This window comes from Coturnix japonica, chromosome 1, assembly GCF_054131305.1.
Source record: "Coturnix japonica strain WE chromosome 1, WE-NBRP24, whole genome shotgun sequence".
NCBI classification, from domain to species: Eukaryota; Metazoa; Chordata; class Aves; order Galliformes; family Phasianidae; genus Coturnix; species Coturnix japonica.
Window position 1 is genome coordinate 73,362,966 of NC_140663.1, and position 27,494 is coordinate 73,390,459.

The 27,494-nt window shown below is 46.7% G+C and overlaps 3 protein-coding genes across 4 annotated transcripts; 2 read left to right on the forward strand and 1 right to left on the reverse strand.

Annotated features, from left to right (window-relative positions):
* The first annotated feature begins 2,206 nt into the window (after positions 1-2,206).
* On the forward strand, positions 2,207-4,444 carry COX17 (cytochrome c oxidase copper chaperone COX17). Its single transcript, XM_015874898.2, has 3 exons — positions 2,207-2,415; positions 3,578-3,688; positions 4,226-4,444. Exons 1-2 carry the CDS (start codon positions 2,297-2,299, stop codon positions 3,660-3,662), a joined length of 204 nt encoding a protein of 67 aa, XP_015730384.1. The 5' UTR covers positions 2,207-2,296; the 3' UTR covers positions 3,663-3,688; positions 4,226-4,444.
* A 2,635-nt stretch (positions 4,445-7,079) lies between these two features.
* POPDC2 (popeye domain cAMP effector 2) lies at positions 7,080-16,285 on the forward strand. 2 transcript variants are annotated; one of them, XM_015874875.3, is made up of 4 exons: positions 7,080-7,943; positions 9,984-10,092; positions 11,883-12,399; positions 15,163-16,285. In XM_015874875.3, the coding sequence occupies exons 1-3, from the start codon at positions 7,453-7,455 to the stop codon at positions 12,351-12,353; spliced, it is 1,071 nt and encodes a 356-aa protein (XP_015730361.2). In that variant the 5' UTR covers positions 7,080-7,452; the 3' UTR covers positions 12,354-12,399; positions 15,163-16,285. The 2 variants fall into 2 exon arrangements, with proteins under 2 accessions (XP_015730361.2, XP_015730370.2); XM_015874884.3 differs by having other exon boundaries at positions 11,883-12,261.
* On the reverse strand, positions 16,230-27,055 carry PLA1A (phospholipase A1 member A). Its single transcript, XM_015874871.3, has 11 exons — positions 26,811-27,055; positions 25,573-25,774; positions 23,469-23,646; positions 22,741-22,849; positions 21,431-21,532; positions 20,916-21,005; positions 20,554-20,721; positions 19,788-19,877; positions 19,585-19,693; positions 17,534-17,698; positions 16,230-16,716 (listed from the first exon to the last, which is right to left on the reverse strand). The coding sequence occupies exons 1-11, from the start codon at positions 26,881-26,883 to the stop codon at positions 16,632-16,634; spliced, it is 1,371 nt and encodes a 456-aa protein (XP_015730357.2). The 5' UTR covers positions 26,884-27,055; the 3' UTR covers positions 16,230-16,631.
* Between the last annotated feature and the right edge of the window lie 439 nt (positions 27,056-27,494).

The window sequence follows — 27,494 nt, forward strand, 5'->3', positions numbered from 1 at the left end:
AAAGCAAGTAAGAGAAGGGGAAATTAAGGACATTTTCAGGCAGAGGGCAGAGAAGCGCAATTTCTGACAAAAGCCCACTCACTCATACAGTTAGACATGCATGCTCATAAACTTCATTTCACTTAAATGAACTCTGGTGGAAATTCTCAGTGATTATGGAATGAGTGAGGCAGATATATGGTTGTTTTGCCAGCCTGGTGTTGTGTACTGGTTGCTGGATTGGTGTTGTCTAACCTCAGTAGGAAGAGAATCTTGACCGAACTGCTTAGGAAACTGGTGAATTCCTAATGTTCTCATTTTCCCCGTGATATATAAATGGCAATTCCAACAATTAGATATATAAATGGGAATTCCAACATGTTAGCTTGAAGCATTCAAGTTCCAGTGTACCAAGACATCTAACTTCGACAAGAAACCCTTGCATTTATTCCCTCCCTTGCTTTCCCAAGCAATGGTTGACTGGAGATGTATCCATCCCAAATCTGCTTTTCATGAGGGTTTGGCTTCAGAAATATCATCTGTTTGTCTTTTTTTTTTTAAATAACAGCTACATTTGCTGCTAGCAAATAATTACTTGGCCAAACCTGAGGAGGAGTGGTACCAAGGTGGTTCTATATACCACATTCTAGTTTCCTCTCTGAGGCAAATGGACAGTCCAATACAACAGGAAAGGCGCTACAACAAAGGTGTGATGTTGGAGGGCTGTCACAATAGAAAGGTGCTATGAAGGAAGGGAAGAAGATTGCTCATCCATATCATCAGATTCTCTAAATGAGGTCTAAGAAAGGTGCAGCCAGGCTCTTCCCTTCACCTGTGTTCCCAGGATGACCGGGTCCTTTCCCCGGGTGATCAGTCAGTGGTTCAGGCTCAACAGTTCCCATGTGCTCTCAAATAATTAGTGCATCGTGATCTTAATCCTCTCTATTAAAACTTTTTAAAAAGTATTTGCTTATCATCCCTTAATTGCAATCCACTGAGTTAAGTTGAGGGCTAGCACACATCTAAAGATCCAGGGGAGGCCTATTGGAAATGAAAGGGTAAGGCAGCTTTGGCAGGACACCCAGGCTATGGCCAGAAATGAGCTAGAATTAGAGGGAGCTTTTCCAGAGGTTGAGGAAGGATGTGTAAAACTCAGTCACTGATGTGGAAGAAATGGCTGCATTATCTACATTGTTTTGTAACTTTGCGCAGCAAATAAGAGCTGAGGGAAGTCTAAATGGATTTAGAAGATATGTAATGTTTCCTGCTCTTGACGAGCAACTTGTGGTGCTATATAACATATGTATTGATGCAATATTTAAGAGGAGTGAGATGCTGGGACACGAGTGCGCACAAGAACGCAGCCAAAATCAGTCATGTATTTGGAAATGCTAAGTATTCCTTCCAGGCTTTCGTTTATCTCCTGCAGTTTGTTGTGACTGTTAAACTGTTTGCTACAGCAGAGCTCACATTCCATAAAACATGATCAAGAGAGACTCGAACAGATTAAAGCAAGCAAGATTTGCTACTGACGCTGACAACAAAATGGCACTGCACCAGGCAGAGTAATATGATTTAGCCAGGAAGTATTGGTAATGGTTGGACTAGATGATCTTCTAGGTCTTTCCAACCTTGATAATTCTGTGATTCTGTGATTCTGTATATAGCAAGCAAGAAATGGACTGATACTGATAACTCACTGGTTCTATGGTGGATTAACATCTGAGCACCATTCATTGGGGTTATTCAGTAACACTGCCTGATTTGAGCAAAATGATCAACGTGAGACATGCCTTAAAGTTAATCATGATTTTACCCTAATCGTGTTTCTATAACAACTCACTTTCCAGTATGAGGCTGTTTCCAGGCAGCTTTTAATGCTGATCTGCCAGGAGGGGACAGTGCAGTGCTGGGGTACTGAATTGGTCAGTGAGATGAGTGAGTGCTGTGTGATGCCATTTCCAGAGGCAGCCTCCTCAGGAGCCTGTGCTTCGAGGAGCTGCATAGACATGGGGCAGCAGGAAATGCCTCATCTCTGATGGGATGAAAATAAACTTTGGCCATGTGGAAAACTGTGTTGAGCTGTAGCACAAGAACGGATCCGCCCTATTTCAGCTCCAGGCCTAAAGCACAACCTGAGGTACTGAGCAGAGCACCTTGAGGGCGCATCGCGCATGCGCACCGGCACGCAGAGGCGTATCCAAGCCTAGGAACTACACCTCCCGGCAGGCGCAGTGAGGAGAGCTTAGCCCCGGAAACAGAGCTCGGTGCAGGCCCCGTGTCTCCTGTAGGCCGCGATAGTAGCGAGCCGCTCGCCATGTCGACGATAGCGGCCGCCAGCTGCGACTCTAAGGGCGCTGGGGAGGCGCGGGATGAGAAGAAGCCGCTGAAGCCCTGCTGCGCCTGTCCGGAGACCAAGAAGGCGCGGGACGCCTGGTGAGTGGCCTGGCCGCGGCCTTGGGTTGCCTAGATGTAATGGGAGGGCTGGGACCGGCCGCTGTAGCTGCCTGGGCTTCGGTGCTGCCGGCTCTGCGAAAATCAGGGGTGTGTGTCCAGGTCCCCATGAGAAGGAAGGGCCACGGAGATGATCAGGGGGCTGGAGCACCTCCCCTATGAGGACAGGCTGAGGGAGTTGGGTTTGTTCAGCCTAGAGAAGAGAAGGTTGCGGGGTGACCTCATTTCAGCCTTTCAATACCTGAAGGGAACTTACTCTCAGGAGGGAAGTAAACTCTTCAAAAGGGCCGATAATAGCAGGACAAGGGGAAATGGTTTTAAGTTGAAAGAGGGAAGATTTAGGTTGGATGTTAGGGGGAAGTTCTTCACTAGGAGAGTGGTGAGGCCCTGGCACAGGCTGCCGAGGGAGGTTGTGGATGCCCCGTCCTTGGAGGTGTTCAAGGCCAGGTTGGACGGGGCCCTGGGCAACCTGATCTAGTAAAGGTGTATGTTTGGTGGCCCTGCCAGGCAGGGGGGTTGGAACTACATGATCCTTGAGGTCCCTTCCAACCTGGGTCATTCTGTGATTCTGTGTAAGAAAAGGAGGGTTGGTGAAAGTCTTGTGTCAGATGGAGCTGCCGTGGGTGGTGATGCTTCTAGTTGGGCTTACCGTAACCAAGCTGAAATGGTGATGAGTATAATGTATTTTAGTACTCCCAGTTTGATAGTTTATGCTTCTGGCAGTGGAATCCTCGCCCCTGGGGAGAGGAAGTGCACTACAAGCTGCCAGAGAGCAGGTCTGAACTGGTTTTGTGGTGTGTGCTGTGCTGCAGTGATGGCAGGTTTATTGATAAAGTCCGTCTAATTTGCCTTGTATTGTAGAAACCTTGTCCCTCTCCTTACTGAATGATTTGAGAATTTGCTGTCAACCCAAAAAAGTGAGGCGACAGCCATGTACTGTATAATAAAATCCCAGTAGCCCTGCTCGCTGTGGACACTGGTAGTGCAGTGACACTAGACAGGATAGGCAAAAAAATCTCTGGAGCCTAATTGTTACTTACTTATGTGTTTTTAATTGTCCCCAGCAGTTTGTCAGCTGTGTGGTTTTGACTAATAGTAGAATAACATTCTGTTGCTGAGCCTTGGAAATCTTTTTGTTTTGCAGCATCATTGAGAAGGGGGAAGAAAATTGCAGGCATTTAATTGAAGCTCACAAAGAGTGTATGAGGGCTCTGGGCTTTAAGATATGATTGGGATGAGCAAGATGACGTGTGTGGTGAGTATAACGTACAGAAGTGCATTTATTGCTTGGTTTCTGCCTCTAAAGTATCCTGGTGTCTCAGCTGGTGCCACTGGAAAGTACAGGTTACTGTCCATGATGACAAAGGGCAAATCTTCCCTAAAAGAGGGAAGGCCAAGTAAACCTTATTGACCCTGGAGTAACTGCTGCTCTCCTTGTGAGGGTGGTGAAGCCTTCTCAGAGTGCTCTTGAATGGTGAAGTTTGATTCTGCCTCTGTTCTCTTTCAAGAAATCCAGAGTTCAGTTTAGATTTCCAGTGATAGGACACTGTGTTTAGTTCATGCCCCTCCTTCATCCAAAAGTTACATAGAGGGGAAAACCTGTTCTCGTCTCACGTTCTTCGGAAATTGACTTACCTCACTCTAGAGTTCAGAAAGAAACTCTGGATCCAGTTTAAGAGCAGAGCAAGGCTGTTTGTATACGATACTCTTAATGTCTGGAGACTTTTGAACTGTCCCTTGCTATCCTGTGGGAATCCATGTTTAATGAAGCTGTCTTTCCTCCCTTTTCTAGATGATGACTGTTGTGTGATCGGTGTACTGGAAGGCTGGAAAATAAATTATTTCTGAAATTTGCTTCAAAGGACAAATATGATAAAAGAACCTATTTATAATGAGTCTTTAATGGTAGACTGTGTATCACATCTGCAGCTTTTCCACTGTTACCTCTTTATTGCTGCTGTAGAAAATATATATTTTTCCCTCTTAATAAAAGTCTAAAAATGACCAGTGATCCTGACTTCTGCTTTTTTGTTTGCTTGCTTTCAGTAAAAAGGGAAATAAATGGCTGTGGTCATTCAAAACACTGAGCTATAGGAATGGAGAGCACGAGGAAAGCTTTAATTGGAATGAGAACAGGGATCAGTCAGACCAGTGGCTGGACAGGTGGGCCTTCAGTGTGGGTTTTCTGCCTGATGCCAATGGAGAAATCACGCTCCCAATATTGTTGTTACTGCTTTCAGCTAAGTCATGTTGAGGCTTGTTGGGGAGCTTGTAACTCTAAGTGTAACTATTTCTGCAATGACTACTGCAGTCTTAAGAAACTAGTTTTCCTTAGAATCAAAACCAGGTTTAATTTCCCCTACTGAAAAGCAGAAACAATTGGCTCTAAGGTAGCATGATTGGTTATTTCCTTTCCTCCTGCTGAACTTTCTTTTCAGAAACTGAAGATAAGAAATCTGTGCTTTGTCTCTGAGCTAGCAGCAATGAGCCCACAACCTCTGTTAAGTGGCAGACTTGTATGAGAGGAATTCAGACTGCTTTCTACAGTGTTTCATAAGCAAAGGACAGAGGCCCTGTGGCACTGTATCCTGTGTGGAAATGGTGGCACAGAGTAAAGAGCTGGGCAGGGGAGAACAGAATGCTGTTGTAATTAAGTATTGTTGGTAAGGCACTACAGAATAAATTGAAAGCAATTGTCTAACTGTTCCCTCTTTGACTTTAGGGTATTGAGGTCTTAGTGTCCACAATGCAGGTGATTAGACTTCTTTTCAGATTATGGGGTCACTAGTGAACCTGTATACATCCTGAGGAAAACAACCTGTATCGTAGCTGCTGTGGGATGTGAGGCTGATAATCTCTTGGTGCTGGGCTGCTCTTAAGGATGGAGGATAATGCTAAGTACACACATTTATTTGCCAAATATATAATGCACCTGATTTGTGTCATCACCTGTTACTGAGTGTTAAATGCTACTGAATGAGTTCATTATAGGTGAGAAGTCAGTAGAAACCATTTATGTGCTGCTGATTTCAGAGCTGAAGAGCTTGACGTGTCTGTTTTGCTTCCTCACATGCTCATTTTGTTGTAATGCCTATGTGACTTCTTCTTGTGAAGAGTTCTGATGCTGCTCAAGTATCTTATTATTTTCTCTCTTGATCCAAATTGTTTTGAGCTTGATATCTCCCTTCTAGTGTTTGTTTAGCTTTTCTCCTTGAGTCAGTATTGGCTTATGCATTCTCAGCTTGGATGAACCTCATCATCTGTAGATGAGATGGCATGTATTCCAATTCTAGGCAATGCATTAGAATAAAATCTCGTTTCAGAAAACTAAGGAAGTTCTTACACATCTTATGTGATGTATCTTAAATACTCTCAGTCTTGATATTCCAGTTCCCCTTTGCATCAAATGCCAGCTTGCCCTAAAAAGGCATTCCTTATAATATTCCTTATAACATTTTTCATGGCTGCATTGTATTCACACCCTGGGCGAAGCTTTGTTTGTGTTATTTCCTTACCATGTGGCAACTGGTCAAGGTACCTTTGCTGCTCTCGGGAATGGTTCAGCACTGTGTTGCACATAGACTAATAATTGCAGAGAGCAGTTGTGTTGGCTGAGACCGTGATATGTTCTTTAAGGCTTCCGTGAAGCATTGCTTGTGCCTCACCCAGTTGATAGTGTTATCCTAGAGGGCTATTAGTGGCAGAGCTGATTGTATTTCTTTAAATGAATGATGCCAATGGGAATGGCATGTTAGGCAGGGCAGCTGCAAGCTCATCCTGAAACACAACCACCCTTGGAAACCCTATCCCTACCCCACTGACCCATGCAGGCCAGCTTCATACTGTTGACTGACCGTGCTGGTTGCGTCAATGCCTGAAATGTTGCTGCTTCCTGGCAGTGGGGTGGATCCTGCTGGTGTGATTGATAATGTGTTACTCGAAGCAGGGGAAAAGCTGCATTTACACATCTTGCCCATGGCTGACAACACAGGCCTGTTACTCATGGAGTGAAAGAATCCTTGCTCAATTGGGATGTCCATGCAAAGCACGCTTCTAAGTGCTACGCTCCAGGACTTTTAGACAATATAATATCTTCACAACAGATAAAGCTGTGTCCCAACAACTCACTATCTTTAGCTCTATCCCTTGTATTCACAACTGTGCTTTGGTGCTATACCTCAAGCCTTTAGGTCTGAAATGCTCTGCCAATGGAGATGCTGTGTTGCAGAGCCCATTGCTGGAAAATAATGTCCTATGGAACAGCCTCTCTTCTGCTGAAATCCTGGCACTGCTGCCTGTCGCAGCAGAAGGAGACAACCTTTCTCCTTTTTTGTTCTGTGTGAGGGTCACTCTTGTAAGAGCACAGCACAGTGCTGAGCCCTGCAGATGCCTGGAGTTCTCAGTGATAAAGCCCGTTGCTCTCCCTCTCCTTTCCCCTCGTTGCACTGGACTTATCTGGGTGCCTGAGTTATGTTAAGTGGCGGGTGCGTGCCTGTTCTCCATTCCCCTTGCTGCTTTTGCTCCTTGGATTTCAATTCCAAACATGGTTATCCCTCTGGGGTCCCTCTCCTCGCTGCTGCCAAGTGATAGACGTACCAAATCCAACCCGGCCGCCCTCCCCGCCGTGCTCTCACGGGCTCATTTTCACTGCCAGAGGGCTGGCGACAGGAGCATTGCAACCAGATCTTTAACTGGGCTCAGAATTTTCCAGCTAATGGCCTCTGCTTTCTCTTCGCCTGTGCTTTTTCAGCTTCTGTTTTGCCAGATCTGTTTTGCTTTGGCGCAGGTAGGGAGAGGGCCGGCCTGATTTGTGAGCCACAAAAAGTGAGCTCTTTGGGGATTTTTTCAGGAGTGAAAACATCTAGCAGTGCTTTAACATGTTGCCGTGAAGTGTGTTGCTGTGGGACCGGCCGGCACTGAGGAGTGGGAGGAGGAACAGTCACCCAGCAGCTCTGCTTTCAGACCTCTGCACTCTTTGCATATGACAGTTGCTTTTTAACTCCAGCCGGCCGGGGCAGGATGAGCACCAACAGCCCCTCCTGGGACCAAGCTGTCCTCCAGCCTCCTGCCTGCGATGCCTGGAAGGAGCACATGGAGGGAGCGGCCTACCATCTGGCCAGCTGTATCGTCCTCCTGGGCTACATGGGCGGCAGTGGTATCTTCGGGTCCCTCTACATTTTCGGCCTACTGGCTCCGGGCTACTTCTGCTACGCTCTGTGGGGCTGGCTGAGCGCCTGCGGGCTTGACATCTTAGTTTGGAATGTGCTGCTCGTCCTCATCTGCGTGCTGCAGCTGGCCCACCTTGCTTACCGGCTTCGCAGAGACTCCGTCCCCGAAGAGTTTGAGCTTCTCTACAAGGCCATGTACCTGCCCTTGCAGGTGCCCCTGGAAGTCTACAGAGAAATTGTGAAATGCTGTGAAGAGCAAGTGCAATCACTAGGCCGAGACCAGAATTACGCAGTGGAGGGCAAGACGCCCATCGACCGGCTCTCCTTGCTGCTGTCTGGCAGGTAAAGCTCTCCCAGTTCCCAGCGGGCCCACAGCAAAGCACTGAGGCTGCTGTTCGTAGTGTTCTCCCTCTGTACTAACTGGGGTGGTGATTATATCCTTCCTCTGAAAGGGCTTTGTTGATACACATCTGCCTGTTGCTTTGGCTGATATTTTTATTTTGTTCAGTTAGCCTTTGGGCTTTTTGTATATATATTTCAGGTAATGATATGCAGCCAGCACAGCTGTGCTTTTGATAATGCTGGGGAATCCTTACCTTTCTTTATCTTTTGAAAGTTATTTTGTTTCTAGTGGGCGCCATAGGAGCAGGCGGTATGTCTGAACCTATGTTCTCTGCGGGTTCCAGACACAGTTCTGTGTTATGGGTGACTGAGTATGCCAAGCAGAAGCCTTTGGTTCACCTGCTGCCCTGGCCAGCAGCATTAAGGGAGACCTCCCTCCCCGTTCCCTTTACCCGAACCCTCAAGGCTCAGTTTTTCCACTTCAAGCATCATTTTGTCAAGAGAATCCATTTCACCTCTGCAGGCCCCCCCCTTTTTTTTTGTATTGTCATGCATCCACGCTTTTCCTTCTGGACCATCAAAGATGACCTCAGGGACCTTTAGATAATTGCAGCTGATTGCCTGCAAGCTATGTTCATTTGCTATTTATTTACTGGGGGGTTTGATTGCAGAGCGAACAATGCTGATGAGGTACTGGCATTTGTTAACCCTGGAGCCCACGGCACACCCCCATGATCATCTTTTTCCAATTTTCATAATCCAAATGAAGAAAATGGTAGTGATATTAACTGCTGCTAGGCACTCAGCGTTAATGTCAGGAGAGAGTAAAAAAGGAAAGAGACCTGTAAGTGTCTCACAAGGATTTTTCTTTGGGAAGACGAATCCAGCATTACCTGGAACTTGTGGTCTACCGCAGCGGAGGTGAGGGGGTGCATGAGGAAGGGTTGTCCTTGCTTTTTGTATATGTTTGTACATTTCTGGGGGGTGTTCTGGGACTACCAACCCAGGCAATGTACTGGGAGGAAACTGGGTACGTGTATTTCCAACTGGATCACAGAGCTGCTGCTCTGTGAGCACAAAATGCTGTAGCATGTAGTAAGCCAGTGCTGGTGGGGTTGTTCTGCTCTCATTTGCTGTGGGAAGTATGCATCTTGCTATGGGATGTTTTATGGAAGTGGGATTGGATTTGCATTTCTTGCTACCCACTTTATGCAGGCTGACCCTGCAGAGCACTGCTGTTCTTATGATGCCCTCTCTGGAATGGAATAATAACAAGATAAGGTGGGCTGGAAGCATAGGATGTGCCTGGAACTTGCAGACTTGCAGTCTTGCAGACCTTGACCTTCCCAGGCAGGGCATCTAACTAACTGGAATTCAACAGCAAACCGAGCCTTGTTACTCCTATAAGCTAGAATTGCCCTTGAACTCATGCTACTGCAGAGCATAGCAAGGGAGAGATAAGAGACCCCAAATCATGCAGCAGGGTGGTGGTGCAGAGCTAAGAACAGAGCTTCAGCCTGCCCGGCCATTGTTCCAGGCTGTGCAAATGATGCTTGGAAGACAAGAGGCTGTGAGATTGAATGTGCAGCAAACTATGAGCTTGCAGCATGATGCCAGTGTGATTCTGGGACAGGACTGTGCAGTATGGAGGTGAGGATTGCTTGCCCTCATGCAACTCAAAGGAAAGTGGGAAGATGCTGGTAGAGAGAGGTATGGTCAGGCTGGGAAGTACTTGAACAGCAGCAGTCTGGTGGTCTGAGAAGTCCTGGTTTAGGATTGGCATTGCACCTGTGAGGGCTGGGTATGCAGTAAGAAATGAAACAGGTGGAGAGCAGGGCAGTGGCAGTGAATCTTATTTCCCCTTGAGAAAAAGAGAGACGGCCCCAAAGGCTGGAGCATTTGCAGCAACCTTCAGTAGGCTGTGGGACATGTGTGAGGCAGGGAGAAGGCCTCTCCTTGCAGGTGGGACTGTCTGTGTGGTCAATCTCATGGGGTATCTGCTTTGCAATCTAAGCCTGTGCATCTTGCCTGTATCTGCAGGGTCCGTGTGAGCCAAGATGGGCAGTTCCTCCACTACGTCTTTCCATACCAGTTCCTGGACTCTCCAGAATGGGAGTCACTACGACCTTCTGAGGAAGGAACGTTCCAGGTAACCCTGAGAGTCACCCAGGCTCACTCCTGGTTTCCCACAGCCAGTCAGCAGCAATGCCAGGCACAGTTCAGCTGGTGGGGGAGGCTTTGGGTTGTTGGCATGCTGCTGTCAGAATGCTCCCTTATACCAACACTGAAGTGTTTGCCCAGTGGGCTGCATTGTTCTGTGGCAGGGTGGCATCTATTTGGGGTGGAGAAGCAGAAAGGATGATTCACGCCTGAATATGGTCCTTTCTGAGCAGTGGAATCCCTTGCTGAGAGACCAGAACAATTGTTATTTGCAGCAATTGAGAGGGTTTTGCTCTTGCTGTCAACACCACAGTATTTGTTGTTTGGCTTTCCTTCAGGAGGAGATTATGCAAGCCTGTATCCCATGAACTGCCTTTAACCCATGAACTGGGGCTGGCTGATAGCCGTCAGGATGTCAGTCTAGAGCGTGCCACATGGGGCATATGAGGAGGGGCTTTGCTAATCCCTGGGGAATTATGCTTTTTTGAGGGCAGCGACGTTCAGACTTGGTTAAGTCAAGGTAGCTCCCATATCTGCTTTCCTCAGGTCTGAGTTTGGCCTGGATACTGTGAGGGGGTGGGGGGGTGATGGTGACTGGTTCTGAGACCCCTGCCATCACTGATCATTGCAATCCTACCAGAGGAGCAGCAGCAGGGAATGGCTGACCCTGTAAGTGTGGCACAGGCTACAGCTTGTTAACAGAAGAGATGTCAGGCCAAGGTACTGAGGTGGACAGAGAGTAATCCTTATCATCTCACTAAGGAGAGTGAAGAATTATCAGGCTGCATGAGACCAGAATTCATCAGGTGAGGTTTGACTGGTCCATGTTCCTGGCAGAACATCATTCTTGATGCCCATGGTGACATGCTATCTTGGGCAAGTGTTAGACCCTCCCTCATCTGTGTCACTAATAAGACTATTTCATGTCAACCTTATTCCAGCACCACAATCAGAAATAGATGAAAGAAAAATGCATCTTTGACTCTGGATCTTTGCTGGAAGAGGACATGGAAGGCTTTTCTTGCCCACGTTTTCTCCCGTGGCTGACTGGGTTGAGCAGTTCTAAGCTCACTGAGAAATGGCAGGAGCCTGACTCACTCCACTTTTTCTCATAGCTTCTGCTTTGGCCACATCTTCTTCCCACACTGCTGCTAAGCTGCTGGCTTCCAGTGCCTGGAGGAGTCAGGTTTTGTGGCTGGCTCATTCTCCCAGAAGCTCTGATGGTGCCAGAGGGGTTCATGAACAAATCCTGTCCTGTTGGCTTGGTTAGGAGAAAACTGTTCTTGCTGCAGCTCACCAGAAATTGGTTAGGGAAAGGAGATTCTTCTCTCTGCGGTTTCTGTGTGACCCATACTCTCACTAACCTTGCCCTGGGGAAGTTCTCAGGTATTAGGTCCTGTATTTCTTTCATAGGGCAGCTGCTTGCATGGCAGCAGTGTTAGATATCAATCCCAAGGACACGCACTTGCAGCCAAGCTATGTTCAGCTTCCCAATGGCCCTCTGCCACGGTGACTGGCCAAGGAGACCCCTGTGTATGGAGTGAAAGGGAGCTCCTGGGATATTTTGGTTCCAATGCTTCTTTGCATGCCAGTGTCTCCATTACATTCAGACGTTCTTCTCTGGCCCAAGAGTGTTTCACCCTGCATATGTTTCTTCCATTTTTATTATATTTATTGCAATATATGGTCATGCGTTGTATATTTTAAAAAGTATTGTTAGCCTGGTCTTATAGCTAGTGTAAAAAATGGCAATAATGACTCCCTTACCCTGCCCCACAGGTCACACTGACAGCTGAAACTGACTGCAGCTACATCACTTGGCCAAGGCGACGGCTGTACCTCCTCCTGAGGAAGGACCGCTACATTGCCCGCCTCTTCTCCTCCCACCTGGGCTATGACATCTCAGAGAAGCTCTACTCCCTCAATGAGAAGCTCTTTGCCAAGTTCGGTCTCCGCTTTGACATCCGTTTGCCCAGCCTCTACCATGTTCTGGGGCCGGCCTCCTCAGAAGGGGAGCTGGAGGAGGCTGAGGAGCTGCCGTGCTCACCGCAGCCTGACCACGGGCTGGACGGGGCCTTGGAACCCCCTCCACAGCCTCCACCACCACCACCACCTGCTTCGCGCCCTCGGTCCTCCCGGCCTGAGAGCGACCTGCTGGGTGAGGACTCCACCAGTCTTGTCTTGGAAGATTTTGCTGAGTTACCAGGGTCATTTATGGACTATGTGAGTGAAGGGGAGTATATGAAGTGAGGGTGCTCCCTGCACAGGCATGTGTCACCCCACGTGGCACCCCTGCGTAAGTACCCATCAGTGGCAGCAAGTCCTTCCACAGCCTCTTGCCCTTGCTTGCCACAGAGGTGAGGAAGAGTGCAGGTGGCTCCCTTGAGGTCAGGGGCAGAGATACAGCAGCCCCAAAGCAGAGCAGAAGATAGTGGCTGCTTGGCGCTACCAGTTCCCTCCTGGTGGATTCCCGCTGCCAGCACAGGACGCTCTTAGTCTCCTGTTACAGAGGTTAGAATGCAAGTAGTTATAAACCCACACCACACAGCCCTTTTTTTCCCCAAGGAAATAACCCCAAATGCACCTTGATTGCCAGGTGCACCTGCCTGGTCATCATGGTGTTGGGAAGGACTGAGATAATGCCGTGAGATCTGTTGCACTTGACAGCATTTTTTTGCCAGCTGATACAGAGAACCCAAGGAGATGTCCTTGATCTGCATAGTTTTAAGCAGGAGGAGGTAAAGGCTTATTTACAGGCATCAGACACACAGTGGGGTTTAAGGACTGGTCACCACCCATAGGAAGCTCCTCCCTGCCTTATCCTCTTCCCCTGAGGAGGCAGCTATAATGGTGTCCAGGTGAATAGGAAGTATGGGTACCTGCAAGGACGGCATGGGACCAGCCTGCTTGTGTGAAGTAGAGCTGTGACTGGAGATACTCTGGTGTGGAAATGGGGAGGGTAAATGTGGGTGAGAGACTTGACAACCTCAGTGACACCAGCACAAGTAAAACCACCTCCAGAGCTTAACATGGATGGACAGTGGAGAGCACTGTGCATTGTTCAAAGACTCCAATGACCCTGAGCCCTGGCAGGCCAAACGTAAAATGTTGTTTTTAAATGCCCCAACTCTACTTTCTGGTAAGCGGGAATAAGATGCTCCCCTCCAAAATACCATCTCCTTGCTGTTGGGGGAGGAAATTCCTGGGCTTGGGGACATTGGGGCAGTACAGGCGAACAGAAATAGCTAGTGGAGTGGCTCAGTCTTGAAATTCAGATACAAGTGGCCGAGAGATAAATTCCATGCTGAGCTACATTTAGCCAGCTGCTGCGCACCAGCTGCAGCCCCCAAATGTGCATTCACGCCGTCTTGAAGTGCTGCTTTCTGGCAGCCAGTTGCCAGACTCTAAGTCTGGACCTGGGATTTCTTTCCTAAGAGTGACCACTGCGTGAGTCCAAGCTGAGTCTGCAAGAAAGCTGAAAAGACTTTTTGAACGCTGTGGAGCTGAAGATCTTCCCATCCTATACCATTCTGCTTTGAATTAAGTCATGTGCCTGTTCCTGCATTTCCCTGTCTACTGCCTTGAAATCTGGGATATGATGGAACTTGCTTAGCAGTTCTCCTCATTTGACAGTTAGGCTGTAGGCTGCTGGAGGGACAAACTTGAAACTTTTTCAGTCCTTACTTGGAGAAGCAGAAACATGAATCAGTTATGAGACAGTCATTCTCTTAACTGTCAGGCATTTCTGTTGCATAGATGCAATCAAAAATAAATGCAGTTAGTGCTGTAAGTGGGGTACAGGCACTTTGTGTTTTGCTTGTATGTTCTCAGCACTAGGATATCCATTCTCAGGTCACTGTGGTCAGCTTGCCTGGGGCTTTCCCCTGTCCTGAGCTCTCACCTGTCTCCCCAGTGACTTTGATCCTGAGTAATTACCTTCTGGTTATCTAAAGTCTCTAAATTCTTCTTGCTGAGTACTTCTGCAAATCACCTTTCTTTTCACTGACTGTTGTCACCTTGCTATGCCACAATGCAGGAAACAATTTTTGAGTGCTCACAGTGATTTTTGTATGGCCATAGAATGGTCTCAGTTGGAAAAGACCTGCAAGGTCATGAAGTCCAACCATCAGTGTGACCTACTGAATCCCATCACTAAACCACATCCCTTAGTTCCACATCTGCATATCTCTTAGATACATTCAGGTGTGGGAACTCCACTGCTTTGGACAGCCTCTTCTAATCCCCAGTCATCATCTCTGCGAAGAATTTCTTCCTAATGTCCAACCTAAACCTCCTCATTGCAACTTGAGGCTGTTTCAGTACAAACCTTTCCTGTGAGATGTGTTGTTCTACTGTAGCAAACAGACTGTTATCCCACAGAAGAGCACATGCTTTTTCAGGAGAGCAGCTGTTGCAGTAATTTGCCCGTTTAAGGGAGACAGGTTCAAGGGTTCTGTTCAAAACTTGATTTAGCAGCATACTGCTGTACAGCCCAGTGTTCCCTAGCAAACGAAGCTTTAATCCCTGGATGAAAATCCATGCAACCAGAAGCCACCTGCCTTTTCCCCCTTCCGTATTGCATTTGCTCTGGCTTGTTCTATAAATGTTTGCAAGATGCGTAGCTGCTGCTACTTAGTTTTGCATCTGTGAGCTGGCTTTCTCTTGGGTGGGCAAAATGGATGGGTGCTCAATGGCCTGTAGCCTGGTATCTACATTAGTAGGGATTTTTACACCTGCTTTGCGAGCAAAACTAAAGGAGCTTTGGGCTTTGTTCCAGTGGTATCACAGAAGGTGCTTGGAAGTGCTTTGGTTTTGCTGCCTCAGTGTGCTTGGATAACACTTTCTGATTTATCGTGTGTGGAAGAACTATATGGTTTTGCATGCTAGTTTAACAGGAGGGGGGGAGGAGGAAAGGTAATGGTGGGGTTTGTGAGGTTTGTGTCTTGGAAAGGTTTGCAAGACAAGTAAGAATTATGCCTGTAACTAACAATGCTTTCTTTCTTTGTCTCTTTCTCTCCCCCTTAATTTTCCTTCCTGCTCCACTGCTTGCTTTCCACAGCCTCTGAGAACTTCCGGAGCCACCTTCCTGCTCCCTGCAAAGGACGAGCTCCCCTGGCTCCCACGCAGACCCCCGAGCTCTAGGGAACAGCAGGCTGTTTGGATCCCAAGCCCCCCTGGGGGGGTGTGTGTACTCACACTTTTCTGACCAGATGGACACTGTAGCATGCACCAAAATGTCTGCCTGCATGGACACGGACACTCAGGAGCACATGAAGCACACGCGTGGGACTGCAGTGACCCTCCAGCACCTCCCACTCCACAATGTTTGCTTCAACCTGCCAGCCCCAGGGTGATCATTCCCTGGTTTGGTTTCTAATCCTGCCTCTCCAGGGCATGTCGGCAGCCCTGGTACCATGGCACAGCGATATGGCTGCAAGCAGCATGAGCTGCTCATGGGATCTGCGTTCCCTTTGATTTAACAATTCCCATTAAAGATAGAGGATAAGTTGGTGGTGTTTGAAGATTTGGAGAGGGTGATAACGCTCCTTAAAGAATGTGAGGTGGTTTGAAAGCCATGGGGAAAAGGACAGTGGGAATTGGGGTGCCTGGTGGCTTTGGCAATGGGCGTGATTCAGAAGGCATGATATGGAGATTGGATCTATGACATCACAGTAGTCGTCCGCTCTAGTAAGGCCAGGAAAGCCCTTCTAGGGACTAGGTTTCTCACTGCTGGCAAGCACTGCTTAGCAAAGACATTACTAACTGCTGGTGAAGGGTCAGTTTGAATTCATCCTTTTGCAATAAGGAAGAGGAGAAACTGGGACTCAGGTGAGAAGGAGAGTCTGAAATGGCATTTTTGTACTGAGTGGGGCTTGTTCTCAGGATGTGCACACAGTGAAGGAAACTCACGAGAGCAAAAAGCATCTGGGGAAAGCAGCCACTGGTAGGGAGGAGGTAGTACAGCACCTTAGGAAGAAGTGTGGAAATGGATTTGGTAGCGTTAGATGGTGGTTGAACTTGATCGTATAAATCCTTTCTCATCTAAGTGATTCTGTAATGCTTCCCTGTGCCAAGACTGAACTAAAAATGAACACCTCGTTCTGAACATAAATAATACGTTGCACCTTTAGTACAAAGATCTCAGGACACTTTAATAAAACACAAATGAAATCATCCTGATACTCCCTGTGTAGGAAGAGTGAAATTATCTTCTTGTTTCATTGCAATTCCAATCTTGAGGTTAAATGACTCACCTATCTCATTTTTCAGACCTGGGAACAGAATCTGTGAGATAAAAGTCCCAATACAGTCTTTTTACTGAGAGGTCTTGTAACTGCTTAGTTTTGCAATCGCTAATGTACTGCTTGCTTCTTTTCCTTGATATCCACTCCTAAAAGCAGGGAGTAAGGAAAAACAAACACACCCATCCAGTCCTGTAATGAAAGCGTCATCCATGAGCAGAGAGCAGCAGCAGGTTTAGAGCTCCTTCACAGCTTTGGGTATGCACGTGTGCTCCAAAAAGCAGTGCTAGGCACAGGCAGCAGACAGCTGGAAGGAGAGTTCTGTGTTGTCATAAAGAGTGAGGATCCAGGGCAGACAGAACATGGTCCTGCTGTAGAAAGAGCACAGGGAAGTCAGACTGTGTTTTAGCAGGTAGGGGTTGCTGTCCTAACACGGGGGCAAGCAAGATGCAGATGGATCTTGTGCTGCTTTGCAAAGGTATGATGAGCATGTGATGAGCTGGGATGAATCAGCTGGGCTTTGCTGCTCTGAGCAGTTGTGTGATGAGTGCAGTTGTGAACTTGTGCACAGCTTCCCGCCTGCACTGCATCCAGTGCTCAAATGGCACAGGTCAGCAAACTTCAAGGCCATGTGCAATGCTATCCCATTCATAAGTGGCAAAAAGCCACATATTTGCATATCCATCACTGCTTTGTAATTCTTTGCTCTGCTAAGCATTCTAATGAGGAATAATCATTACCATCAAATGCCCGAAATCTACAAAGGGAATGACTATTTTCTCTGGGCCTATTTTGTTGCCTCGTGCTCAATTTCCCTTGCTGCCCTTCAGAACAGAGTCTTCAGACTCTGGTTTCCCTGCTTTGGAGTACCCACTGGCTTGTCTCAGCCTGGAGCCAAGGTAAGTGTTGGCTCAGTAACAATATGGAAAGAGTATAATGCATCTGTACAGACCCAGTTATTTTGCCATCTGCAAGAACTTGGGATCTACAACAGTCCTGGCAAGTGTATGGAAAGTGTAGTGTCATGGAAAACTACCTAGGTAGTAGGAAGTTATTTATATGGGGATGCAGAAGGGTGGGAGAGACCTCTTTGCAAGGTTATCAAAACTGGAGAAAGAATGCATCGGTATAAACTACAAACTTCATCCTCAGCTCTGTGCGTCCCTGGGAGATATTGCTGTGACTTACTTGTTACCAAGAGGCAGTGGAGCTGCACAGAACTTGCCAACAATGTGTGACTCATCCTTCCTCCAAAAGCGATTCTTGGGGAGGTATTTGAGTGTCACACTGTTTGTCTGGCAGAGGGGAGCCCTGTGGGCCAGCAGCCGTCTGCCCACCTCCTCTTGCTTAGGTCTGCAATGGAAGGGAAGAGATGTGAGGGTGGGTGTTCAACCAACCTGTAGATGTGGACTGAAACACTGGAGGAGCCTGGAGCACTCATCTGAAGCCCTTGGAGTACAAAGACTCATCTGTCAAAATATAGGGCGTCACAAGAGAGTCAGCAATTGAACGTATCTTTCTTAGCCTTCTGTTCATGTTCCATCTCTGTAATCAGGAGTACTTCCATATAAACTTTACTGTCACGTGTTAGAAACTTTACACAACTGCATAAATCATGGGAGGAGTATGGACAGGCTCACAGAAAATAGAAGTGTTGGGAGCTAATGAACACAACTCACCTTTGGCTCTGAATGTCCCTGAAATGTGTTTAGCTAGAAATAGGGAAACTACCTTCAGGAATCGGTGCTGTATGTCTACATTGCCTTTTTTATGCTCTTCTCAAGGTATTTACTTTAGGCCACGTTGAAGGTGGAATGCATGGATAGATGAATTTTTGCCTGTCCTTATGCTCTTTGCCAGGTAACATGAGCTGAGGAAAGCCAGAGCTGCTAATTGCCGGAGCCTGGTGGCAGGCTGTGTGCCCTGAAGTGATGCTGCCCATTCACTGCTGGGACTGACGTTTTGTCAAAGCCTTACGCTGCCTTTGGGTGCATGTAGGACTCTGGCTAACCAGAACTATGTTTTCATGGATATGGGGGATGATGCCATGTTACATAACGTGGTGCATAAGCAACACCATTGCAGCAGGGAGATACATCATGTAGAAAGCTCTGTACTCTGTCAGCCCCATGGCAGCTGTCAGCCTTGAGGACTCATCTCCTGGGAACGCAGTGAGCACTTCTACTTGTGCAACCTATTGTATGGAACCTGCTTTAGGTGGGGTTTGGATCTGATCATCTCCTGAGGTTCCTTCCAACCCCTGTGAATCGATTCTTCAGAGGGCACTTAAGTGCAGCACAGCTGCTGTCTTCCAGGTCAAGGGTGTCCCTGGGTAGCTGTAACCCTTCTGTCTCACTAAAAATGGAGGGTACAGTAAAGCCTTGGGATTGCCTGGCTGTCTCGCTTCCCAGGCAAATTTCTCTCCTGGGTTCACGTGCCTCCTGCTGCACACATGACTAACACTGTCTGACAGCTGCAAAAGGAAGCGCTGCATGTCTTCTTGAACAAACTGTGGGTCCTGGTTTGACCTGCGTGTTGCTATTTCCTCCTTCCCACACCTTTTAGAAGGCAGATCTGGCTTCCGAGATTTCAGGGCTGCTTGGATCTGCCTTTGCTTCACTATGGGGTTGGACAGATGTGAGTTCCATCAGGTTGGAGTATGAATTCCAAATCGCAGTGTTAGTCTGGAAATCCATAATCAAGCAGCTGTGTCATGCTGGACACCCTCCAGGAGGCCTCCCTCTCCCCAGTTCTCACCTATCTGACAGTGCAGGGATGTACCTGTTTTCTTTCTGCAACTGCTGTCATCAACTGAGCATCAACAGAAATGTTTGATCCAAGCCCATCCGTCTAGAACCTCCAGTGGATGGGGTCTTGCTGTAGCCAGCTCCGTCTGGCGCAGTAGGATTAATAACTATCTGAGAGTGATTTAAATCAGCACCAGGCATGGGCATGGTGTAAAATAGGAATCATCATAACAGTACAAAGGGGATCCCAGAGTACATCTCTTGGTTTGTGTAACTGTGGACTTTGTCAGAGTCACCAAGTAGTAGTAGCACATACCTGATTCTTGAAAGCATTTAAGATAAACGTGTAGGAGCTTAAGAAAGATTGTGGTTCATCGCACAGTGGCTGCACTGAGGGAGATGTTCCATCCTTGTGCCTTTCCTGGACTGGGGAAAACATCCTTACACATGGAACTGGGAAAAAGCAAGCCAGAAGCATGCACTGTAACTCACATGGTGATCTTTGTCGTGTCCTTGGTGCTGTTGCTGAAGAAAGTTATTTCAATGCTGGTGATTGCGTTTCTTTTCTTCTCCAAGCGGAACTCAACGAGGCTGTGGTGAACTGAGCAAGAGGTAAAGTGCGTGGGAGTGAGGGCAGGTGCTGTGCGTTAGACCTACCCTGCCTAACAAACTAACTTTTCTTCTTCGCCACTTACCACAGAATGGTGCTGAAGAACTGGTCATTAAATAAGCGTTCACTTCCATAGGCAGCCTTCTCATGTTGACAACTGCCTGCTCCAGCAGGCCTGTGGGAGGAAACAGAGCCATGGGAGAGAAAGCCATGAAGGACCCAGGACAGAAACAGAATTGGTTCCAATTCACCTTCACTCCCAACTTCACTGTCTTGGAGGACAGACCCTTTTTTTTATACTAGAGCAAGCAGAGGTTTGTGGCATCTGTTTGACAGGTTAACAGGCCCTATAAAATCTCCTCTGACTACTGTAGCTAACCATCAGCATTGACCTCTTAGTGGCTTTGTGCAAATGGAAGCCCACACAAGGTATTAGGACAAAGGACACCTAAGGAGCTGGGAGATAAGTAGTAAGTAAGAGTAAGTAGTCTGTACAAGATTGAGACTTTGGGGCTGGGCTAAAACTTCCATCTGCTTCTCTAAACAGGACACTTTTAGAGTGAGTTGCCCATTTGCTAGGCAAGAGATTGTGGAGAATGTCTTTTAGTAAGAACCCTGTGAAATGTTTAATGATCAGAGATGTTCAAGACACCGGTGTTCTACCTTGGACAATATATGAGCATCTGGCTTCTCTATGGAATTTTGAAAATGATACAGTTTCTCCCTATCCCCAGATAGCTCCCATTCAGATCCTGCTTGGAAAAATCTCAACCATGTCCTGTGAGTTTCGCTGGCACTCATCAAGAATGTATTGTCCCCTCCTCCATGAAGGTCTCACGCTGATACCGTACCTATTCTGGGACAGGACAATAGGAAGGGATCACCACAGTCCACGCAATGTCCATTCAAAAAATCCTGATGACTCGTGCAAGGGAACGCCACGATGGGACAGGAATGTTTCAAGGCACTGACATAGAGATGTACTGCCCTCATGTGATCGCAGATCAGATACTTGTAGCCTGCAAGAAATGCATGCAGAGAAAAGCAGCTGTCAGCCTTTCAGCTGGTTTTGGCTTTTCTGACGGTTCCTAAGGAACAAAAAGTCAAGGAATAAAGATTCTGCAGCCACTTCCTCTCTGCAAAATAATGTTTTGTAAACACCTCTGTGATCTCACCACAACAGAAGGCACACAGAAACCCAGAGTATTCTCACCTGAAGAGATGAATCGGGGGCATCCTGGCTGATCTTTGCCTCCATTGACAAAATAATCGATGTGGCCTACAGGGATCCGGATCCCAAAATCTGAAAGTAGATGAAATGCAACTTTATTCCTATGCTCGGCTCTACTACTTTCTCACAGTGGCACCTTTCTGTTGTCACGTGAGCAAAAGCAAAGCAAGGTTTCATTGCAAGTGGTAAAAAGCACACGGAGCTTGTTCTGCAGGAACTCACTCTGCTGTAGCAGGGTTATGGAAGAAATACGTGCTGGAAGATTGCCCCGTGTCTACAACACTAAAGCTCCCACCTGTTGTTGTGATGTGCTCTGGGGTGTGGATGCTTGCCAGTGCATTCATCTCTGAAGCCTATCTAATCGGGGAACATCCTCAGACTGGACCGGAACTTGTGGTCAGCTGGCATATATGGAACAATGACCTGCTTGCTTCTTAGCAATAATGATGGCAGGACAAACAGACACGGTGGGCTGAAGAGGAAAGAAGCCAGCTTACTGTCAGCATCGGTATGAATGGCTTCCACAAAGAGGGCATCCCCAGGGTCCAGGCGTTCTTCCGGGCTGGCTCTGGTGTACTTAGGGCCTGCGGGATCCAGGCCTGCAACAAAATCAAACACCTGAACAACAAACACTCCTCAGACCCTCTCTTTCTTATTTCTGGACCAGTAATTTTATTTGAATTCAAATCTGTAGCACCTTTCCTAATTATTCTGTCATCTGTAGTAGCGCTACAGCCTGAGCAATGTCACTGGAGATCTCGAGCTTGGTGATGAATTCAGCACTGTAGGCGTTAATCAACCTAAGCTTTACAAAGGTTCAGTACTGCCAAACAGTCTTAAAACAGAAATACTTCTGAGCCTCCTCCCCATAAATAAAATCAAGTTCTCAAGCAGCCGCTGATGTTTTTGCCTGAAACTTGCTCCTGGAGAAAATTCTGAGGAGCCAGAGTAATACTGCAGATTTTTCTTTGTCAATAGCAAGGAACGTGTTAAAGATCACGTTTTTATTCTGGCTGATGTTTATTCTGTTCACTTTGCTTTGGAAAATAACCTCGCAAGACCTTTTTCACTCCCCAGGCACCAACAACAGTTTAAGAAGCAGTTCTGCTCCTTGTAACACTGCCTCAGAGCTGGCCAGTTTAATTGCCTTTTGGACTAAGTCCCATTAATTCTCTATGGAGAAGGTGCTATCAACAAAATACAAGCTGACGTGTTTGAATTTGTGTGTGGAAGCAGGGAGGAGGAGAAGGGAAAGAAGTTATTTCCTTCCTACCTAAAAATGAAGGCTATCAGAGAGATAAGGGGCCAGAAGAATGTACTGCTTTTTTTTGTCATCCATGTTCTTTTGCCTTGTCTCATGCAAAAAGCTGAGAGGTTCCCTGCTCACTTATACAGAGCAAGTTCATGTTAAAGGCTTTAGCATAGAATAAGAAGTGTTATTCAGTACATCTTAAGCTTCTTCCTGAGGAGGGAGAAATGAATTAGATACATAGACCTACAGAGCATTTATTATGTTTGAACAACATAAGGCAAAGGTCTCCGACTGAAGTTAAATGTTATGTTTTCTTGGGAAGGAGTCTGCTTCTACTCATCTGAAAATGAAGCTGATGAGAGCATGCTGGTCTCTTCTGTGTATGCATTCTTTTGAATAGAAAGGATTGTCAGGATCTTTTGAAGCTAGGAAGAAGCCCCAAAGCTTGGATTGATTAAGCCTACATACTTAAAAGACTACTATGTATGATACCCCTTCCCTGACATTTAATTCTCTTCACTGAATAAGACGTCAGGATCCAAGTCTCAGTTTTACCTGTTATCCGTCCCAGCTGACCATCATGGAAGTGCCCAACCAGTCCCCCAACATGCGCACCAAGGCTCACACCGATAATGTGAATGGATGTTGCAGAGACTCCCAGGGCCTGCAGATGATCATACAAATATGTATTTCTATGGAGGAAAGCTGAAATAACCAGAAATTCCATTACCCTTCTCATGTGGGATTGCTTTTGAGGTATACAGTGAAGAACAAACTAGATGTGGGAATGATGGCTACTGCCCTTTCTGCTTTCCAGAGTCTTTCTTTTGGACCATGGGATCGAGATGAAAAATGCTGCCTTTGAAATATGTGAGGTTACATCCTGCAGCAGTACTGAGGCTTATGAGAAACTAGAAGTAGCCTTCTGTGGTGTAAACAGGAGAGACTGGACAAAAACTGCTTAAGTAGCTAGACTACAGCTTAGCACAAACACAGGACAGATGCTGAGGACCAGAGCGGCCTAGTAATTTGTTCACTCTGACCAAATCAGTAATGAGGGGTGACAGACCTCTCTCCTTCCAGCCCTATCTCTATCCTCCTGATGTCACAGCTGCTCCAGGAGTATGAGTGCACACTCTGGCACATACCCAGGATCTCCCACACTGTACAGTCAGGGTCTAATGGTGCAAATGCTACACAGAGTTTATTCATGGCTGGTAAATGCAAAGATATACCATCCTCACTGCATAAGTGTTATTCAGCTGTGCTGTACATGAGCTTACCAGGAGCTTGCTGATGAAGTGTGAGATGAAGAGGGCCAGCTGTGTGACGTTTTCCACTGCAGAGTAATAGGCTCCTGTAGACCCATGAACCCAGTCCACTGCAATCACATTTACCTGACTTATGTGCAGTATTGCACGGACAAGCCCTTCAATCCAGGAGGGTTTTGTACCCAATGCCCTAAGGAGTAATGAGAAACAAATATGTTAGGTGTTTTCTAAAGGAGGGCGCGTGACAAAATATTGTTCACTGATGATGGAGCTTCATATATCTCAGAGCAGACTGTCAGGCAGCTGCCAAAAAGTTGTCCTGATGCCAGACACATATACCTGGCATGTCACTGCAGCAGTGTAGTAACGAACACTGTCCAGAATGGGTTGATTCAGAAAGGAACCAACCAAGAAAAACATTTGTAGGGCTCGGGCTGAAATCTTGGTCTTGCTATGGTGTTCCTGTTAGCCACCTGTATGGGAAACTGTCACAGCCTGAACCTCTGATTAACCATCTGAGGCAAGTGATGGGTCAGCTGTGGGAGCACAGGTGAAGGTAATTCAGATGTGCTTCCAGAAGGGGTAGAGCTTGATTCTACCTCTCCTAGATCCCATTTAAGGGCTGACCACCACTAAGGTAGCATCTTTCTGGAGGTTGCTCCTGTGTGGAGTTTTTGTGGTGAGCCTCAACATTGGTGAGCATCCATCTCAACTGAAAGCCTCAGCACTGGTGAGTCTTTCCTTAGATACACTCTGGCTGTCTATTTACTCTGTAATTACAACTATGCCCTTGTATTATTCCAACTATACAGTGGGGAAGAGGTTAAGTAGAGAAGGGTGGATTTCTGGGGATTGTTCCTGTGTGGAGTTTTGCAGCAAGCCTTGGCATCAGCAAGTATCTATCCTTACCATGAGCCTCAATGTTGGTAAGCATTTGTTATCTTCTTTCCTACGTAACCTCTGGTTATCTGTTGACTTTACAATTGTACAATTACAACAGTACACCACCATAGAGCCCACATGGAAAGAGTGAACTGACCAGGAACATCTGGCCCTGTTCTGCTGCCAACCAGCAAGAAGTCCTGGGTCAAATCACACAGTCTGTCACTGCTACATTGGGAAAATGAGGAGGCTCTGTACTATCCACTTCCCCTATTACCACCTGGGGCAGGGGTGTGCTGTGTTGTGTGAGGGCAACTGCTTATTTTCTGGAAAGACCTCACAACCTCAGATTTGTTCTGGATAATTTAGGAAAGGCTCCTCCAGGAATGTAAAACAGCCAGTAGTCCAGCTGAAGTGCCTCTACACCAATGTTTGCAGCATGTCTCTCATGTCCCTGAACCTTCAGGTGGGGGTAGGAGCAGCAATACCCCCTCCCACTGTAAGAGAAGAGCAAGTCTGAGGCCACCTCATGAGGCTGAATGTATGCAAGTCTATGGGGCCAGATGACATGCATTCTAGGGTACTGAAGGAACTGATGTGGTTGCCAAGTCACTCTCCATCATACTTGAAAAATCATGGCTGTCAGGCAAAGTGTCTGGTAACTGTAAAAACGGAAGTGTCACTCCCATTTTTAAGAAAGGAAGAAAGTAAGAGCCAGGAAACTACAGGCCAGTAAGCCTCACATCTGTGCCCGGGAAGTTCATGGAGCAGATCTTCCTGGAAGAGATGTTAAGGCACGCATGAGATGAGGAGGTGATCCAAGACAGCCAGTATGGCTTCACCAAGGGCAGATCATACCTGACCTTTTATGAAGGAGAGACAGCATTGGTGGACAAAGAAAGGGCATCTGATATCACCTATCTGGACTTCTGCAAGTCCTTTGACATAGTCCCACACCACATCCTTACCTCAAAATTGGAGAGACACAGATTTGAAGGGTGAACTATTCAGTGGCTCTGTCCCACCTACTGCCTCACAGGCAGTTCCAGGTATGGTTTGACACTGAGCACACCGGGCTCTTCTCTTAGCAGGTGTTTCAAATGTAGTCACCACTGGGGAGAGTCTGACTGTCAGATGGGCAGGGGATTTCCATGCCAGCCCAGTGCAGGGCCTGGGAATGCCATTTGTTTAGTTAATGAATATAAATTTCACCATAATGCTCTCTTTCTCTCACCTGAACCCATGGATTATTATCTTCGTTTCCAGACTGCTATTGAAGCTGGAGTTCTTGACGCCATCATCAGCCAAAATTAGCTCCCCACAGTTAGGGCTGGAGGAGGTGAATAGAAGAAACCGGACATTAAGCTTACTGCCATGTAGGAAATTTGCCGTCTGGAAATCAGCACAACGATGCCCTGAGGTTCTGTTTATGTTCCCTGCAATGAGAGGGAGCGAGAAGAATATTTGGCCTGTGTCTGTATGGTGGAAGAAAAAGCTCATTTTAATTCACTAGGAATTTGGCTTCTATTAATAAAGAGCGAAAGGCTAGAACATAGATTAAAATCAGCCTATTCTGGCAAACAAGTATTGCTTGAAGAAGCTGTTCTGCCCTTTGATGGAATTGGAGCATTGACTGGGGAAGAAAACTGTGGATGTCTGTGGACTTCTGAGAATTGTTTCACTGAGAAGTGAATTTAAACAAAAAAAATCCATCAAACCCATAACTAGTATAAAACTGTGCAAATTTAGGCTATAAGTCAAGGAGAGACCTATATAGCAGACCTACATGGTGTGTATGGCTAGCCAGTAGAACAGGTAATAGATATTTTACAGCAGTGACATGGAGTGTGGCATAAGAGTAAACAGAAAAAAACAAACAAAAACCCCCAAGATTCGGTACTCGGATCTCCCCATGTAGGATGCAGCCATCCTTTACTGTTGTCTTTTCTGGTCTTTCTGTGAACCAGAGAGAAATGGGAAAGACATTCTCTGGCAGCTGATCAGAATAACTGCTGCTCATGAACTAGCTTTACTTAAAGGGTATGGTTAGCAAAAGCAGAGCACATCAGAAATGGCATCAGGGGAGGAGGATTGTGAGTTAAAAAAAGAAAAAGATCCCAATTAAAGCAAGAAGTCGAGGTATTGCATCTATTTATTTTCCCTCATCTACTGCAGATTAGACTTGCCCAGCTTTCAAATAGGGAGTTGCCAGTGCCAGAGTTCAAGTGGTCTCTTTTCCACCTCCCTACTTACAGCACAATTCTGGAATGCTCTTTTATATCATGTTAGTGAAGTAAAATCACTGAGACAGATGGGATAAGAAAGGACTTTTCCTGTGCTGGCCATTCTCCTGATGTCTAACTGGATTACAGCAAAGACCTCTTGAAACACAGGTATGCTGGGGAGAATTTAAGTCAAATCCTTTTGTTTAAAGCCTTCAATCCCTTGCCATGCATTCATGCCTTTTCTTACCTGCTTGTGCTGAGCTAAGCAGCAAGATGCCAGCAAGGACAAAGAAGGGTTTTCTCTTCAAATCTTCAACCATCTTCCTGTTAGTCCACCACAAGTATGAGGATTGTACACAGAATAACAACGGTGGTGGGTTGTACCTTCTGCTTGGCTTGGTCAATGATCAACCAGGCTCTGCTCTTTTGGGAAAACGAATGTGGGCATTCTCCTCTGCTCTTGTTTGATGATTAGTCAAAGTCTGTGTCAGCAGAGGCTTCACTGGTATTTTGGTTAAAATAGATGTTGACACCCCTTTCCTTCCTACTTTCTTTTCCTGAAGGCAAGAGAAGTAGCTGCAGGGTTTCGTAATATGTTTGTGCCGGGAAGGCTCCTAGCAGAACCTTGCATCTAAATATTTTCCTATTGCATCATTGTCTTTCTTTTTGGTGCATGTTGGCCTTCCTTGCAGGAGAACAGGCAGCTTTGTCTTTGACTGTTTTAAGTGGCAAGAAGCAAAAGAGAAAGTTAATTCCCTCCCCAGGGGGAATTTACAGCTGCTTTACTTGAAGAACAAAATGAAGAAACTGATTTGGCTTGACTGGAAAGATGACCAAAAGCCTTTCCAAAAGCACCAGGCACAATTAACTGGCAGTAACAGTCATTTCCTTACCTCAGCTTCCTCTGGCCAAGGGTACTAGGGAAGAGCAG

Bases quoted from the DNA above. Each gene is read 5' to 3' on its own strand.
- COX17 (XM_015874898.2), top strand. From the start codon at position 2,297: ATGTCGACGATAGCGGCCGCCAGCTGCGACTCTAAGGGCGCTGGGGAG. The intron at 2,416-3,577 runs GTGAGTGGCCTG...TTTGTTTTGCAG, and splicing joins AAGAAGGCGCGGGACGCCTG to CATCATTGAGAAGGGGGAAG.
- PLA1A (XM_015874871.3), bottom strand. From the start codon at position 26,883: ATGGTTGAAGATTTGAAGAGAAAACCCTTCTTTGTCCTTGCTGGCATC. The intron at 21,533-22,740 runs GTAAAACTGAGA...ATTTTGTTGCAG, and splicing joins TCAGCTGGGACGGATAACAG to GCCTGGATCCCGCAGGCCCT. The intron at 16,717-17,533 runs GTAAGTCACAGC...CTCTTTCTACAG, and splicing joins CCACTGCCTCTTGGTAACAA to CAGGACCATGTTCTGTCTGC.
- POPDC2 (XM_015874875.3), top strand. From the start codon at position 7,453: ATGAGCACCAACAGCCCCTCCTGGGACCAAGCTGTCCTCCAGCCTCCT. The intron at 7,944-9,983 runs GTAAAGCTCTCC...CTGTATCTGCAG, and splicing joins TCCTTGCTGCTGTCTGGCAG to GGTCCGTGTGAGCCAAGATG. The intron at 10,093-11,882 runs GTAACCCTGAGA...CCTGCCCCACAG, and splicing joins CTGAGGAAGGAACGTTCCAG to GTCACACTGACAGCTGAAAC.